The sequence below is a fragment of the Rhopalosiphum padi genome, chromosome 3 (assembly GCF_020882245.1).
Source record: "Rhopalosiphum padi isolate XX-2018 chromosome 3, ASM2088224v1, whole genome shotgun sequence".
Taxonomy (NCBI): Eukaryota; Metazoa; Arthropoda; class Insecta; order Hemiptera; family Aphididae; genus Rhopalosiphum; species Rhopalosiphum padi.
Genome location: NC_083599.1, coordinates 59,625,119 through 59,643,269, shown reverse-complemented (window position 1 = coordinate 59,643,269; position 18,151 = coordinate 59,625,119). Strand labels below are relative to the sequence as shown.

General features: G+C 25.6%; 1 protein-coding gene across 4 annotated transcripts; it reads right to left on the bottom strand.

Annotated features, from left to right (window-relative positions):
- Window positions 1–527: 527 nt before the first annotated feature.
- LOC132927023 (uncharacterized) lies at window positions 528–15,592 on the bottom strand. 4 transcript variants are annotated; one of them, XR_009661597.1, is made up of 15 exons: window positions 14,895–15,592; window positions 9,444–9,553; window positions 9,186–9,377; window positions 7,954–8,130; window positions 6,755–7,188; window positions 6,505–6,670; window positions 6,287–6,364; window positions 5,942–6,203; window positions 3,510–3,692; window positions 3,212–3,368; window positions 3,020–3,142; window positions 2,627–2,825; window positions 2,483–2,555; window positions 2,132–2,428; window positions 529–2,064 (listed from the first exon to the last, which is right to left on the bottom strand). XR_009661597.1 is itself a non-coding variant. In XM_060991477.1 (8 exons), exons 1-8 carry the CDS (start codon window positions 15,415–15,417, stop codon window positions 5,907–5,909), a joined length of 1,977 nt encoding a protein of 658 aa, XP_060847460.1. In that variant the 5' UTR covers window positions 15,418–15,591; the 3' UTR covers window positions 5,704–5,906. The 4 variants fall into 4 exon arrangements, 1 of the variants encoding a protein (XP_060847460.1); XR_009661598.1 differs by lacking the exon at window positions 2,483–2,555 and having other exon boundaries at window positions 530–2,064; XR_009661596.1 differs by having other exon boundaries at window positions 528–2,064; window positions 2,132–2,825.
- Between the last annotated feature and the right edge of the window lie 2,559 nt (window positions 15,593–18,151).

The window sequence follows — 18,151 nt, the reverse complement described above, 5'->3', positions numbered from 1 at the left end:
CACGAGTATGTTTACATTTTTGTTTAAAATTAAAATAAGATAGATTGCGCCTAAGCATATCGAATAATTGTAATGTGGAGGTGAAACAAGCAAATCTTACTTGCATAAATTAAAAGTCATGTAAAATTATACTTAATAAACATAAAATATATTATCCTATAACTTTATGAAGATTTTGGAGTTTCTTTGATTGATTTAATTGAAAATATTTTTCCCAAATGCTTAAAATGGACTTATGAAACTACACCATTCAACAAAATCTTTGTACAAGATCGAAAGAATTATAAAATTTAAAATAAATTTAGGTCATCTAAAATAGGTAGGTACTTAAAAATTAAATCTATTTATGTATTTTATATATATTAATATTATGCACTCTATGAATTTAAAATACCTATAATCTTACCTTATAATATTTACTTTTTTAATATTTTTATTTTGTTATATAACTGTTGTTACTGTAGGTAATATCATACTATTGATTTAAATTTTTAATCTATAATTTGAACTACAAACGTTTTTTTTTTTTTATCGATATAATTTTTCGGTATAAGATTAACAATTGTTGGTTTTTGAATCGGCGAAACCCAAAAGTCCAAATAGTCTATTTTTTTCGATCAAACAAAATCGCAAATTTGTTTTGCGCTTTTGTATCTTAGTAGTGGGATAAAAGCGCAAAAATAAATTGTATTACTTGATACGATATTATACTCGTTACACTATAAGTTTCACATCCATCATTTTATAATTTTATCGAAATGTTTAAAGAACACCAGGCAGAAGTTTATTAAAAAAATCAATTAAATGGACGAACAACTATAAATCACAGTTCTAAAGTCAACCCTAATATAAAAGCATGGAACTTGTAAATAGAATAACAATTTTCCGGTTAGATTATTTAAGAACTTTGGGCTTCAAAGTTCAAACTTATACTAATAAGTAATAACTACTAATATGTAATTTTAATTTAAAACTTTTTTTCAACTCATTTTAATATAACTACTGTAAAAGGTTGATAAAACACACTTTACTTTTGTAAAATGTATTTGCGATTATGGTTAGTTAAAAAAAAGGTATTGTTTTTGCGCTTTTTGGTTGTGTTTGGGTTATATTTTGCGCCAATGGGCTACAGTCTTTAGGCATGTACCTATCCCGAAAAACATTAATGATTAATATTTATGGCCTATTCATACCCCCTTAAAACTGATACATTATATATCTGTGTGTGTGAGATCCAAATTTTTACAGTCCAGGTATTAAATTCCAGAGTTTAACATTCCAGGTTTTTACGCGTCCCCCTTTCATATGTATCTATTGTTTAATTATTCCTAAATATATTGGGTAAGTGTAAACTACAATTCCTAATAGTTTGTTAATTACTTTCTATTTATAATGTATATTTGTAAACATTTTATAACATTTCAGAAGTGGGATTTGAACACACGCCCACAAACAATTGGCCCTGGACCAGACGACCACCAGCACTTCTCACATATTACCAGTTAGACTGAAATTTTCGTAATGTTATTTTAGTTAATGTTTTTGTCTTATTTAGGGCAACCCTTTTTTCCCCCAGATGTAATTTTTTTTATACATATATTATATACTATTATTATTAAATTATCAATGTCGCTAAGTCACCCAATAGATCCAATGCGATTGTCGCTGATCGAGGACGATCAGTCAGGGCAGGAAAGACCGAATTTTAGCAACATGAGTTAATTCTTAATCCGTGTTGGGCTGTGGGCACAGGGTCATAGATCACTGGTCACACTGTGTCCGGGGCTATTTAACACAGGCTGCAAAGGCAGGCGGCCGATATTAAAGTCGTTTCTCCCATGACTGTTTAACTACGCGCCGTTTTTACTTAATAATAATAATGATCAAAATGTAAATATTGTATTATTTAGATATTTATTAATTCCTAACGAAATTGAATACGCAAAAATAACGCAATTTAAAAATAAATAGCCCATAAAATCATGGTCATAAACATAAATTAATATTTAAAATAGGTTATCATCATTTTTAAACTGTTAAAACACTAATATATTTTCTCTTTTCCTGTAATAAAAAACATAAAATATTTAAATTTTAGTTACTCTTTCTACCATAATTAGTTGACACTTACAGAAAAATTGAATTTTAAATCATATTAAGGAATTCCCAAACTTTAGGATGAGGCTTAATTATAGCCTCAACAATGAAGCATGATAATTCTCAATATAGTAATTTGTCCTTATTTCTTGATTATATTCTTAGACATTTTCAGGGCTCATCGTTAAAAAACAAAATCAATTAGGAATTCATTTTGTTGTACAGCTAAATCAGGGAATTGATTAACATATTGTACAACTTTATTGAAACTATCTTCCATTGACGGTAAAGCATAAATTTGTGTTGTCGGCAAGTATGGCAAACCTAAAATCTATGGAAAAAAATTAATTATTTAATTGTTTCATTTATATTTACTATTATTTACCATTTTTAATATACATGTTGCATTAAAATTTGTTTATATAAAATGAAAAATTTGAGATTTTTTAACTGTATGACTGCCAAAAAATATTATTTATTATTAATAACTCATTTTTTCAGATTCAACAAAAAGGAAGCTACTATTTACCTGGAAAAAATGAAGACAAACCCTTGCGTTTTACTCTCCGGAAACATTATTTTTGTGGCATTAATTAGACCATACTCATAATAAGTTATTATAATTAAGTCTGCATAATTTAAGGGTAACACTTCTGACATAACTCAGAGGTTGTACATATATTATATCCTGTTTTTTGGCTGTGAAGATAGCATAAACTATTGGGAAACTATATAAAACAAAAAAAAATTAATAGTATGTATATATTTTTAAATTGGATTATTAAATAATAATTTTAAAAACAATTAAAAAACATACGTTTTTAAACAAGACATGGAGTGAAAATATCTGATAAACATCATTATTCAAAAATGTCACAACCAGGTACACGGACCTAAAAATTATATAGAGAATTGTACTCACAAGAAATTTCCATTAGATTTCCATAGATTTCTTAAATTTTACTCTTTTTTCTGTAAATGAGCTATATTGCAAAATAGGACACCTTTAATAATTCCATTCACAACCAATGGTCCTTGATAAAATCTATAAATAGGTAATTATTCAATAAATTTAGTTTATTCAATTTCAATTTGTAATCAACTTGTATTTTACTGTGATTGTTGTAGTGATAATCTAAAACTTTGATTTTCATCATTCATTAATAATTTATGGAACTGTTCAGTATTTTGAGGTGTTGCTGGGAACAATCCTTGTCGTAATCGCCTAATTCTTTATGCACACTGAATAAATGTTTAGTTATTTGCAGCTTCTGGAAAATTATTGAGTAAAAAAATTAAATTTAAAGATTACATCAGAATTATAGGTTACCTAAATTGTTGATTTTAAAACCTAGTAAAAAATTACTTAAGTTTGTTTTATTTATTAGACTAAGAAAAAAATAAATACTAACTTAACAATCTATTCCATTTAGATACCATGAGGCACACATGAATTCACAGTTGTTTTAAAGCCTTTTCTGTTATATGTTGTTGAAGAAATGGAACATATCTTGTTTGCTTTGACAACACAAAACTTTTGTTTTCTCTATTTGATATTATGAATGCAGTTATCCGACATTGACCCTTTGTTTTTTCTAATAATTTACAAAAAAAAAATTAAAGAAAAATTGTTTAAGTTTAAATTAAAAATAATGTGTAATCTAGAAAAGTACAGAAAATGACATGGCACGGTTAAGAAAGAAGTGATAAGCACTTGTCCGAAAATATGATAAAAGTGGTAGGGTATGTTATACTCGCGGTTATACCGTGGTTACCTAGTGGTACACTTGAGGTGTTATTGCATAGCAATTCGTGGAATATTTTCGTTTTTTTTGTCCGAATGCAGCACAGTGAGTGAGTGGCACACCGTAGGCATCACAGTAATAAATTTTTTTTCACATTGGTGTCACTTCTGGATCACTGGTAATTGTAGTATCAGATGTGTTATCATTTTCACCTACTTGCATTCGACCCTTAAGAAAGTAGGAGAACATGATAACACATCTGATACTACAATTACGGGTCGAATGCAGTTGTTCGAACAGTGTCATGGTTCGTCATGTCACGACTGATACCACAATTACCAGTAATCCAGCAGTCACTAAGGTGAAAAAAACGTTGTTACAGCGATGCCCACGTTGCCACTCGCTTGGACCAAAAAAACACCACCTCAAGTTAGTCACTGGGTAACCACCGTATAACCTACCTTACCTATCTTATCATTTTTCGGACAAGTGGTTATCCCTCTCTCTTATCAGTCGTTGGTTCATTATCATTTTTCGGACAACCACTGTTCTCCTATGTAGCGTATATAAGATAACAATCAGCAACTTGCGATAAGCGATTGAGTTCAAAATCGCTGGTCAACAGTGAAGGTATAGGTGGGACTGTGCAAAATATTATTATGTCATTTCCTTTCGGCAGCAACAGTATGATTTAGATAATTGTAATAGAATTTTTTAACATACTGGCAACACAATAATCCTGGACATGATTCAAAAATTACTACAAGCTTAAAAACTTAACCTTAATTAAAATTATAAAAAGTAATTAATCATTATATTATATCATTTTATTTTATCTTATTTATTTGTATTAGATATTGCACTGTTATTTAACACAACAAAAAATTGAATTTAAAAATTATGTTAAAATTGGTTTCAGCACAAACAACAATGCGTTAATTATAAACAAAAATAAATATTATAAAAGATATAGCTTACTACTTTTAAACATAATGTTTTTTTATTTTTATATTTGTATAATATATACATTCATACAGAAGTATAAAAATTGTAATGACGAAGAAAAATTTTATTTTATTTATTCAAAGAATTTCATTACAATTTTAATTATGTTTTATTAAAAAATTACTACTTCTATTGCAAAGAATTTATTTAACAATTAGTTTCAACACTAGTTTCAACACAACTAAAAATCTTGTTGGAAATTAATTTTCATTTGTTATTGAGATTAAAAGGTAGTTTTTATAAAACAGTTGTGATGCTAGTGATATTGCATGAATTGGAAAGTCAGACTGTATACCAGTAGTCTCAAACCTTTTCTTGCGGCGAGTCATTTCTAAGATATACTATGGCATAGCAGGACAAATTTTTTTAGTAAGAAATTAATAAATTAAAAACAATGACAACTAAGATATTATTTTTAAATCATAGGCTGTAGGTTAGACTTCAGCTTTAAACAATAAAACACAATATAGTGCGAGAATAACTGAGGTGGCAATGCTAAAGTGGATGTGTGGTATGATCATTATTAAAAAAGCATTTTGCACGACTAGTTAAAAAAAATTTATCTGAACAATTATTATTGACAGATCTACATCAATAGTTTTTAGCCAGTCAAAAACACAGAAAATACAGTATAAATATTAATATAAAAAGCATATATTATTTTAAATTTTATTATTTTATATCAGATACTAAAATATAGAATTTTCTTCTTCCTTTGATGTTTTTTAGTTGGGAACGAAAGAAAAGTAAGTGATAGCTGATGCCATTTCATGATCTTACTACTGTATGTAGCTACTGTTACCCACAAAATTTGATTATTCTAACACAGTAATGAATATTAAAACAAAATACAAAATTACATGAATTATTTTCTATATTAATAACCAAAAAACACATATAGAATGATTTTTGATAAGAAGATATAAAAAATAGAGTAACAAAATAACTTAAAAATACATAAAATTGGTTAAAGGAAATACAAAAGTAAAACTAAAGTAACATAAAATGTTAAAGATTTATTCACACTGGTTGGTATGAATATTATTTCAAGTCAAAATATCAATATTCATCAGTATTAACTAATTTATACTGACTTTTATTTAACAATATCCCTTTGGTTATACAGTCTAAAATCCATTTTTCGTCAACATTATTATCCATTTTTGGTGTATCACCTACTACAATGTTTGCGATAGATTTGGTATTTGTACAATGACCACCACAAGCATGCACCAATCGTTTTAAGAGTTTAGCAGGCGATTTACAGGTATCTGATATATATATTTTGCCAGCATTGTCAAATATATGAAATTTCAACATTGATCCAAATTTTGTGTGACGTTGTAATTGAAATTCCTTAAAAAATAAAAACATGTTAATAAAAAATCATTTAAACATTAATAAAAATAATATAATACACGTGAATTAAGAATTTTTACCTTTACAGGTTCAGACAAATCTGAGATCAAGTAATGTTGATGGGATAACCATTTTCCAATTCTGTACGATTCATGTACCTTAATAATAAAATAACATAAATACAATAATTAACTTTTATACAAAAATATAAAAATTAACATATCACAAACATGTTAAACTAAATAAATAAAACTACTATCATAATATGAAAAAAATTAATCTTGTTAAAATATCTTACCCAATCTTCCGAAACAATGAAACAGCCATAAGCCATTGCAAATACAATATCCAATGATTGATTAGAATGTGATTTAGTAATTAAATAGGTAGTTTGAGGTTTCACCGTAGCATGGAAAACAAATTTTCCTAAGGTTTTTATAGATGATTTTAAAATTTTCATTTCACTGTTTCAACAAAAATGTTAATGATAAAATATTATTTTTTTAAATAAATATCAATAAAAATCATTTTATTTTTTTTTAATTTACCTTTTCATCATCCCAGTACAGGCAATTGACTGTAATACCACGCTATTATCTGCTAAAGAGTCTTTTGGTGTCTGGATAATCGTAGAATTTACAGACATATTTTTGGAATTACTGTCTTTGGTTTGAGTTGGAGAGTTCATAACTTCTTGAATGTTATTTATATCCTCATCAGAAGGAAATAATAGTTTACGAAATCGTTTTCTAGCTTGAAAATTTAAATTTAGTTGATCTTCAATTTTAGCTATTTGACTATCAAGTATTTTAGATGTTGTATTCTCCTTTCCAGCAGGCGTGAGATATTTTCTTATTATTCTAATTGGTACAATTAATTCTTCTAGTTTTTCATCTGATACAGGATTATCAGTCATATTTAATACTTTATGTACATCATCTGATACTATATTAACAATATGATCTGGTTTGTGGAGATCGTCCTTAAAACAAAAAAATGAATATTAAAACAAATATAAGAAAAATTCTATTGAGTTAGATTTAACATTTCTAGTATTTTAGTAATAAGTTATTACTAACAACCATGTAAGTTATAACAAAATATATACAAAATAATTTGATAGTAAAACGTTATAGCTGATATTATATATCAATAAGGAATCTAAACATCACTCAGCCTGAGTGGTTCTATCCCGCGCAAAACAGCTTTTACTATATTTTACATGTGTAAGACGGTGACAACATATGTGTAATGTTCTATTAACTAAAAAAATAATTTCTGAAATAATAATTAATCAATTTTAACATTTTCTAAATGATTTTTAATCATAAAAAATGTAGGTAAAATAAAATGATATCTCTATAAATAGTGTTATAATATTAATTTAAAATACGTTCATATTATAAAAGAATTATAAACTTGATACTTAACAAAGTATTCATTACTATTTTATAAAATACTAAAATATACTTATTTTTAAATTTAAATTTGTGCAGTATTACAGTTAAGAGTGGATACTGTATGATCCTCCTGGCCAATGTTTTAAAATTTCAATCATACTTATAAGAGTGCAATATTTAAATAAATGTATATTGTAAAGGTTATAATATTAAATATTATAATATAAATAATACACTTATAAATTTTACCATTAAATTATAATTTTTATTCACAAAAAGGAAACCAATTTTTAAAGCTTATGCTATTAAGTTATAATTGACAGTCAATCTGTTAAAGGCAGACTTACTAGATCATCCGCAATCATTTTTTGAGGAGTCTCAATGCTAGAATGATTTTCTCCATTTTTATCATTATGGTTTATACTGAGATTAAATTGTTTCATAATGCTATCACATTTTGACTTAAATAGCTGGTCACGTTCAATATAACTTGGATCTAGAAACTTTTGATATGACATGGATTTCTGAAAAAAAAAATTTTTATTTTTTTATTTTTCAATAAGAAATTGGGGTCACATTGTACAAGTTTATGTGAGGTCCAAAATTTCACAAACAACAACAAAATGTTTAAAATATAATATGGTAAGTATAAATTGAATAAATAATTATTTGAAGTAGGAAAGTTCAATTAATTTGATTAACCATTATTTCATATGACAGATACCAACTTTATAAACAAAAAGAGATATTGTTTGAAAATAATGAAAAATTTTCAGCAGAAGTCAAATAATTAAAAGCTAAATTATAAATTAAAAATTAAATGTGATGTAGTAAAAGCATATAGAATATAAACTAAACATAAAACCAATATGAAAAAAATTGCTTGGCTGTTAGATAAAAAAGATAGAAACCGGTTTGTCACAGAAGTAAAACAAAGAAATGGACTGTTAATCAGTATATCGAAAAATATTTTTAAACACTAAGTATTGATGAAGATTGTTTCAAACGGTAGACTAAAAACTAACTATACCTTGTATAGCTAATTCAAATTCATCAGAATTAGAACATGATTCTGAACCTATTTCACTAAGTCCTAGTCCAAGACAACCTCGAAGACAACTAAAAATACAAAATAACATTTTTCATATAAAAGATTGGTTATATTTATTGCCAAAAGTCCCTAGTCACTATTGCCGTCAATCAACATTCATGTTGAATCAATTTTGTATCTATTGCAAGTATGTTCAATATTTATAAAGAGTGTGTTAGTGAAAATACTATTTTCTGAAACTTTAGATACAAGCAATACAAAAGATAGTTAAAGATATCAGAAAAATTTATAATAATTTGAACCAATATCGAAAATATACGAAACGCTATATCCAATCTACCACAAACAAAATTAACCATTTTTTAATTAATTGTACATAAACATATCAATTTCAAAAAATAAAATAATAATCAATGATGCTTATTTGAAGTACAATGTTTTTTTAAGATACTACAATATTTTTATCACATAACTTAATTTTAGTGATTATCATTTAAAATTTAAAATTATATATTGGAATTTACTTACTGGAATTTTAATAACTTTTGATGGTGTTTTGGTGTATTTTTCCAAACCTACAGGCGGATAGTCAGCTGGATCCTGTATCTTATTAGCTCTTCTGCTATATTCCATCCACCTTGCTGATACCAGTGGGATATTACGTTCAACTGCTTTATTATATGTACTGCGGTAGCCATCACAAAACATCACATGCGTAACCTATAAATAAAATCAAGAAAAATTAAAAAATATATTTAAAGATTAATAACTTATCATAACATTTACTTTTCGATTAAATGTTTTTTCGACTTTGGCACCTATTTTAATGAGACTAGAACTGATACATGAATCAATGCGTTCATTGTCGATTTTGTAATCAACAAATGCAACAACTCCTAAATCAAAAAATAAATTATTATAAAATAAAAATAAAAGTATGTTAAATAAATAGTAAAAATTATCAATTATAAATATTAAAATCAAATACATATGACTACTTTTTATAAAAAAAAAAATAAAAAACCCCACTAGATTATATATCTCTATATAGTATTAATTCTGTAATATATAGAGTGATTTAGATTAGTGATTTAGTGATTCAGTTATACAGTAATTTTTTCATCGAACAAGACTCATTATTTTAAAACCCATTTATGTTTTTGAAAATATTTTTTTATATAATTTCCAGTCTAAACAAAATATTTATTTAAAAAAATTATATTTTTTATCGTGATAATTTTAAGTTGTTTACTTTTTTGAATGACATACATTTTTATTTTCATATTCTGAAGAATATTTTTTTTAGTATTATGATACCTAAAAATTGAAATTTGGATGAGTAGTTTATGAGTTATAAATAGAGCAAAGACTTCAATGCATTTGCAAATGTATTTTGATTAACTTTATCATATGCTTAGTTAGTAGTAAATACACAATATTTTTTTTTAATAATAATAATATTTTGCAAAAATAAGAGATACATTATATAAATACATAGAATAATTAATTGCAGCACCCCCTAAAAGCGAAGCTTATGCTGGGGGAGCGCGGTTCTTATATTATATAAACTTGGAATTAATCCATAGACCGTTATATAAAACACTCATTTGACCAAATACTTTATTATAATTAGGTAGGCATATGTTTATATTATGTTTATATCTTGTAGTATTATAAAAATAACTAAAATAATTTTTTATTGAGCCTAGCAACATAGCTAGTTCATTGAAATGATTATTTATACTTCTTATATTTATTTGGAAAAGAGATGGATTATCATTTGATAGAGGTATATCCGTTATAGAATCTACATAATTTGAATTAATATTATTTATATTTAAAAGATTATCGATGTTTAATATATTATCATTCATTAGAAATAAAAATTATTATTTTTATTTTTAATTATTTTGAAAGTGAAAAATAATAACTATAAATTTTAGATGTCTTGAGATGATTTTATTTTCATTATTTTGGAATTATCGTTTTTCCTTACAAGAATATCAGCATTAGATAGCCATACAAATTTGATATTTTTTCTTTCGCAGCGCGACTGGTTTGTGAAAAAAATGCTCTTTTTGATTTAGTAAGACTTTCATTAATATATATTTTTTCCTTCGGCCAATTATTTTTTAAAGTATCTGTTGTCAATTTCATAGATTTAACATTGCGAATTAGATCCTTGCGCATGCCCAGTGTTGATAATTTAGCCGATATAATATTTTCTTTTGACACTAAAGAATTTATTCTATAAGCTTCAATTACTTTCAATTCCGTTTTAGTAATTTTACCAATTGCTTCCACAATATCGATACAGTTTTCATTAACTGTTTTAGGTATACCTATTATGTCCACAGATATACCTAAATTATGTTGTTCAATTTCATCAATTTTAGATTTCAGAATATAAACTTCGTCAGAGAGCCGTTTATTCTCAGCAATTATTTTTTGTTTACAAGTTTGATATTTTTCAATTCACTCACAATAGTATCAATTTTATTATTAAAATTGTCAAATTGTGAGCTCATGAAAGAAATTGAATTTATGAGTTCCTCAATATTTTTTTCCATAGGATTAACCGAGTTTACCAAATTTTTGATTTTTAGGAGATGTTTGAAATTTATGAATATCAATTTGGCACTCAGTGCAATTAAATTTTGTATTCGTATTATTTGACATTTTTTTTAAATTAGTTTCAGAGTAGCCCGCACAATAGAAGTGCAAACATTATTTACAAGTAGAGCACTCTAATATGTCATCCTTATGTGTAGAAGTATCAAAGTAAAAGTATACTTTTAAATTTTAAATGCATTTGAGTGTTCGTTTTTTTAACTAAAATATAATATAAATATGTTACTGTTTATTGTATAATTATGTTATAAAGTTTTATTAATTTAAATTGTTTTTTATATTACAGGAAAATTACCATGATAAAGATACAAGTTATAGTTTAAAATAATAATAATATTAATAATCCAATCTTTGGACATCCAATTATTACTTCTGACCTAATTTCCAGTGAAACAATTTTCACTCAACCAACTCGAAGGCGGCTTCCAAACACTGGATAATTATTTTTTAATTTTTACCTTTAACATTTTTTGAATTATGTAGGTACAAATGATAAATGATAATTATCGATAAAGTTAAATGCAGATTGCAGCTATACTTTTAAATATGTTAAAGAAAAAAGAAGTGTACATAGATAAACATAATGATTATATTTAATTATGTAAATCATAATAAAATAACAAATTATGTATTTAGTTGGTACGGTGCCTTTTTTTCCGAATACCAATTATATCTACACGGTAAAGCCGTTGTTACCATCCATGCATTATTATGTACATAATAATGTATTATAATAATATTGTACACAATATTATTATGTAAGTAATATAATAATTATTATATAACTGTTAAGTTAGAAAGTTATCATGTATTAAAACTAACTAGTTAATGCCTAACTGTCAATATTTAAAAAAAAAAATATTTTTCCATTATGAGTTTAGAGAACCATAACATTGTACATAAGTAAATCTGAACTTTGGTTGAAAAAAATATTTCCCTTTTCCCAAGATTTTTATAGCATTATTAATTATTACATTTCATTTTTTTTTTTTTTAACTGTTATATTTTTTTGTCAATTAAGCTAACAGTTTAATTTCTGAATGTAGGCAAGATTTAATTGCCAATTAATCAAAATATATATGTATATTTAATATTTATATTATATATAACTATCTCGTAATTCAATAATTATGATTTAAGCTTTAAGCTGCATAAATATATAAGTAAATGTTATTACTAGGCACATAGTAATATAAAATAAAATTATACATTTACGCAGTATGTTAAACAAGGATAGACACACCTAAAGTATTCGCTATCTCTTTTTAACACACTCGCTCGGGCAACACTGCATGGTGAGCGTTCCAGTTATCATATAGTTCAATGGAGGCTACTTATATAGGATATCGGAAATCAAGCATTTAGGTAAACATTATTCATAAATTAAGGTCAACAATTATATTAAACCATAAAGTTGTTATAAAGAGGCTATCTTAATGGTTACTGGGTAGATTCGACTAGATCTGTATTGGGTGTGTTATTATTATTATTATTATTTTTCAAATAAATAAATAGAAAATTGAATAAAGTAACAAAATATTTAAAGAAACATTGCAAATTTTTAATGTAATATGGGGATGTAATTTTTTAATGCATACAAGTCCTTGCTCTAGCTTATAAGTGTTTACAGTTTAAATGAGCAGAATGGAATGGTATATGGATACCCCCAAAATGTTAATATACTACTCCACTCACCTCCTCACCAAGTTTTAAATATTAATAACTCATGAACTAGGCTTTTGTCCAAATTTTGATTTTTATATATCAAAATACTCTAAAAAATATTCTGCTTCACTTCTGACTATAAAGTTTAAAATATTTGTTGGCATTCAAAAAAATAAAAAACGATTAAAAATATGATTCTCAACAAATAAGATGTTATTTTATTTTGACTGGAAGTTATGTAAAAAATATTTTCAAAAGCGTTAATAGATTTTGAAGTAATGAGTGTTGTTCGATAAAATATTCACTCAGTATATAAACAAAATTAAAAATCATCTTGAGTAAAAATTAGTTGTAAACGTAAAATTGTATTTAATAATATAATAGAAAAAATATTCACATCTAAAATTATTGAAAAGATATATAAAACTTTTAAATGTATCATATTTGCATTCATAATCATAAATTATTATAAGTAGTTTTAAATTTTTGTTTTAGGCTTAATAAAAAAAAATTTTAATTTTTAAAAATCAGGTGTACCATTGAAGCAATTTTGTTCATTCAAAATACATATAAAAAAGTGCATAAATCTAAAATCTTTAAAATCTTTAATCTTTTAAATTTTGCTTATAACTTTTTTGATATTTATCATATATTTTTTTTTTATAGTCTTTAGATTCATCTAATTATTTACCATTTTATAATATAATCACATTTTCGATAACAGCTTTTGTTGATTTTTAAAATGATAGGACACGTATGTGCATCCATAGCACACCAAAGTCGCTTACATTGGACGCATATGTGCGTCTATAGCAGTGAAAGGGTTTTAAAGCACTTTTTAAAGTATTTAAATAATATTTTAATTAGCTAATTAATAAAAAAAGTATTATTTACAACACTGCTCGTAGTATAATATAAATTAAGTATGGTAAAAAAGTTTATCAAAATTATCAACCATCATAAGAAACTAATGTAGCGCAGAATAAATAAAATAACATAATACTATTGTGATATTCCTATAATTCTGAGATTACCATTTCACTATGCATTTTAACATTTATTAGTAGTGCATTTAAACAAAATGTCAACGCTCGCCAATTATTTAGATACTTATATGTCGACATTTCTAAGATTATATACAGACATTCACAGTATCATATATATAAAAATATTTTGACTTAACAGAACACCATATCTGCATGTGTTGTTTCTGTCTTATTAATGTAAAATAGAACAAATTTGCATTCAGCAGAAACCATTTTATGTCATTAATACTAGTCAATTTACCTATTAGACAACTCGAAGGTAAAAATATATCTAAGGCATCTTAAAAGTTTTATTTTTACTTGTCGTTGGTGTTGCTAATATTTTGACACCGTTAAAGTTTTGCTCATCTATTAAAATACACGTGTGAGCATATAAATATACCAGGGATGGCCAACTTTAATAGACTTGCGATTGACCTCAGAGATTTTCTAGTTACACTTTTTAATCAATATCTGTGTATATTATCGTTTTTCATAGTTATTTATTTTTTTTTTCTAAATATAATTTTTAATATTCATGGGATATACAAATTTACAAAAAAAACAATATTTTAATTATTTTCTGAAAAAATTCAAAAGTTCAAGAAAATTCAAAAGGGTGTCGTGATCGACTCAAATTCATCTTGAGATCGACTGGATAAAAATGCTTATAACTCGCTTTAAAATTAGAATATTAATAAAATGTTACGAGATGCCCTGGATAATCGTATCTTTAAGTTTTGTAATATATAAATTAACTATAATATTTAAGCTAACAACATAAAAAGGATTCTATTGTGCTATTGCTTATGTTTCAAATACAACAGATACAAATGAGTTGTCCTCTCAAAGAAGTTTATTCAACAAGGATTTATTTTTTAATAAATACTAATATCAATGAAATATTTTAATTTACCTTTAAGAACTTGTTGAGGATTCTTATCGTTATTCTCTGTATTTATTTTAGCCACATTTTTTATACTTGTTATAGGACTGTCTTGTAATTGTTGTACTCCGCTGACATTAAGGCTGTCGTTTGATTTAATTGAAACATTACTCGGACTTTTGTTGACACCCATAAGAGAGTACAATTCTTTTTGTGCCTCCCTCATAATTTTAATCATTCTTGGAGTAGCAACAAACACTCTTTTAGGTTTTATTACTGGAGTATCTACAAAAACATCTTCATATGGCAGTTTTTTTCTCTTTGATACAGGTGTTTTTTTCTTAGTCGATTTGTCTTTAGCCTGTGCATTATTGACGCACTCGTTAGGCGGTATAAGTTCACCAAACAGGTCTCGGTAACCGTCCGTTGGCGTTTGATAATCGGGATCACTAAACAAATCTAGATTATGATGCAATTCTATATCAATGGAACCGTCACTTAGTTTTCTTTTTTTACTGCCACTAGCCCGTTGCGAGGTTTTTTTCAAAGACATAATCGTAGATATACGCGACTATTTATTAACTAAATAAACATATAAATCAAATCAAGTCACGTTTGACAAAACAATATAACAATTCTACTTAAAATTGTATATTAGATCACAACGTATACGAACATCCACGCCAGTATATATGGTCTGGAAAGAATGAATTGAGATTAACCAACAATCATGAATGAAGTTAGTTCCGGCGTCACCGCCGTAACGACGCTAACGTACACGTGCCGCTTATCGTTTTTTGATAAGGCGATACTATACAAATGATTCTATTGGCTTTGATTATGCTATAGCTGTTGTAAACAAGTTTCTAAACATTTTAATAAATATTTATTGTAATTCTATGATAATTTTCTATAGATATTTGAAGTTAAAATTTGGATAAAATTACATATTAAAACAATAAATAAAATTGCAGTTAATTATTTTGTTATGATTCAATTACATTATTTGTGGGGAGATAAAACTTTTAAGCATATTATAAATTTTACTATACACAATGACATTTTTAAAATATGTAGATTAATTTTAAAATATTATTACTCCATTAGATATTTAATATTAATTATACTATGGACCTATCACACTAGGCACTGTTTACAATAAGATGGTATACTTAAGAATTAATAACAATAATAACATAATATAGTATGAATATACATGTAGTATTACAATAAATACGTATTAATAATTAGGAATAAAATTTAAATTCCCTAAAAATATCAAAAAAATGTATTTACATTAAATCATTTTATTTTTTCAAAAATTATATATTAATAAAATAAATATATATTACAACAAATATAAAAAAAATTATTTCATCACCAGTGTTACAATACAAATTGGTTCTGTTTATCTTTGTTTTTTAATTCTTTCAGATGAACGTTTTTAAATCTACTAAAGGTAGGTAGTGGAAAAGTAGGTTTTGAAGGATACACTTATATTGTATAGCTAAATACAATGGTAAAAATCATTTTACTTGGAAATGTTTATCAAAAATACAACTAATTGTCCTAGTGATTAATAATTATGATACAAATTTTAATATTTTAATATATTTTAAATTGTTATTTTTTTCTTACCAATTATCAGGTGATATAGGATGATAGACCGTCTTCACTCAGAATTTTGTTTACGTAGGTGCAATTTGGATTAAATTGATGGGGGGGCTAGATTTAAGTTTCTAGTTATATAGATCATAATTCTTAAGTTATAACTTATAACCAATAAAAATCGATGATGCTATAAAAAATTTGGAGGTACTAATATGAAACTTGAGGGTGTTATGCTGTTAAGCACCCCCCTCCATTTTGCGCCTATGCCTATGGTTGATCATGTACAATGATACATCATTGAATTAAAATTTAAGACATAATATTGATCCACTTGACATCTAATGTACAGCAGAGTGGTGCCTAAATTACTATATTTTTTTTTATTATGATTACGATATTTTATTATATATTTTATATTATCTAAGAAACATGGTAAATAAAAGGATTTATAGTCATGAACTCATAACTAAAGACCGGATTTATATGCATTTAAAATTTTAAAATATGCACTTATAAAGTTTCAAATATGCACATAAAATGCAAAATAATTTTTGATTATTACAGCTGGATATTTATTTATTGTAAAATTATAAAATTAAAACATTAATAATAGAAAAAAATAAACTACAGTATCTATATTTTATGATTGTGATGAAAAAATAAACAATTTATTTGTTATAGGAAAAACAATAAGTAACAATAATATGTCAATCAATTTTCTAGGTGATGGTAATTTTGAACTTGAACACTTAGGTATTGTAAAGTAACTAACACAATTCACAAACAATGTTATATAAAATAAACACATTTTTATAATACGTTGACTATTAATTGCCGAATGTACATTTCAAACTACAGTCATCAGTTTGTCAGTCCGTTTTCTGTAGTATTAACAAATGACAGTAAGTCGATAATGTTAGACGAAATGTCGAAATGGATAAGATAAAAACATTCAATATTAAAATCAGTATGCAATGAATTAGGTATATCTAGCTATGACCTACCTACCAACTAATAAATAATAATGATCTACAGAAACGTGATATTATATTTTTAAAAATATTTTTAATTTTTTTGTTGTGTACCAAATGTATCTTATCAAATGTAAATTGGGTTAGTTTTGAAATTATATTGTAAATAACTTTAAGATTAATTTATCTAAAGGTATTTTCAATGTAACATGTTTTATTATAAATAAACAAAAAAAAATAATAAAAACATTCTTGATTCAAATGTTTGTTTGTTCTACCACCAGTTTTTCTCCAACATTTACCCATATGTACACAATTAAAAATATAATTATAGGTAGTGTTTAGACTAAATTTTATTAAGGTTAGTCACATTTAAATGTAATGGACTTGTTTAAATTTATTCTAGATATAACTTGGCCAAAGGTTGAATAACAGTGGCTTAAGTTGGACTAAATAAGTTAAACGTAATATACAGACATTTATGCAGGACTATAATAATTTATTATATAGAGTAGTAAATTTAACACATATCCAAACATATTTTTTATTATCAATTTGAATGTATAACGTCTCATTCAACGAGTATTAGTGTAAGTTTTCGGACCTTTTGAAAACGATAGATATTATAAACATAAAATTAATTAATAAAAATGAATACTTTCTTTTAAAATTTGATCCTGAGACACTAATAAAGTGATTTTAAAT

Bases quoted from the DNA above. Each gene is read 5' to 3' on its own strand.
- LOC132927023 (XM_060991477.1), bottom strand. From the start codon at position 15,417: ATGTCTTTGAAAAAAACCTCGCAACGGGCTAGTGGCAGTAAAAAAAGA. The intron at 7,189-7,953 runs GTAAGTCTGCCT...TTTTGTTTTAAG, and splicing joins AAATGATTGCGGATGATCTA to GACGATCTCCACAAACCAGA. The intron at 6,204-6,286 runs GTAAAAATTCTT...TTATTTTTTAAG, and splicing joins ATTTGTCTGAACCTGTAAAG to GAATTTCAATTACAACGTCA.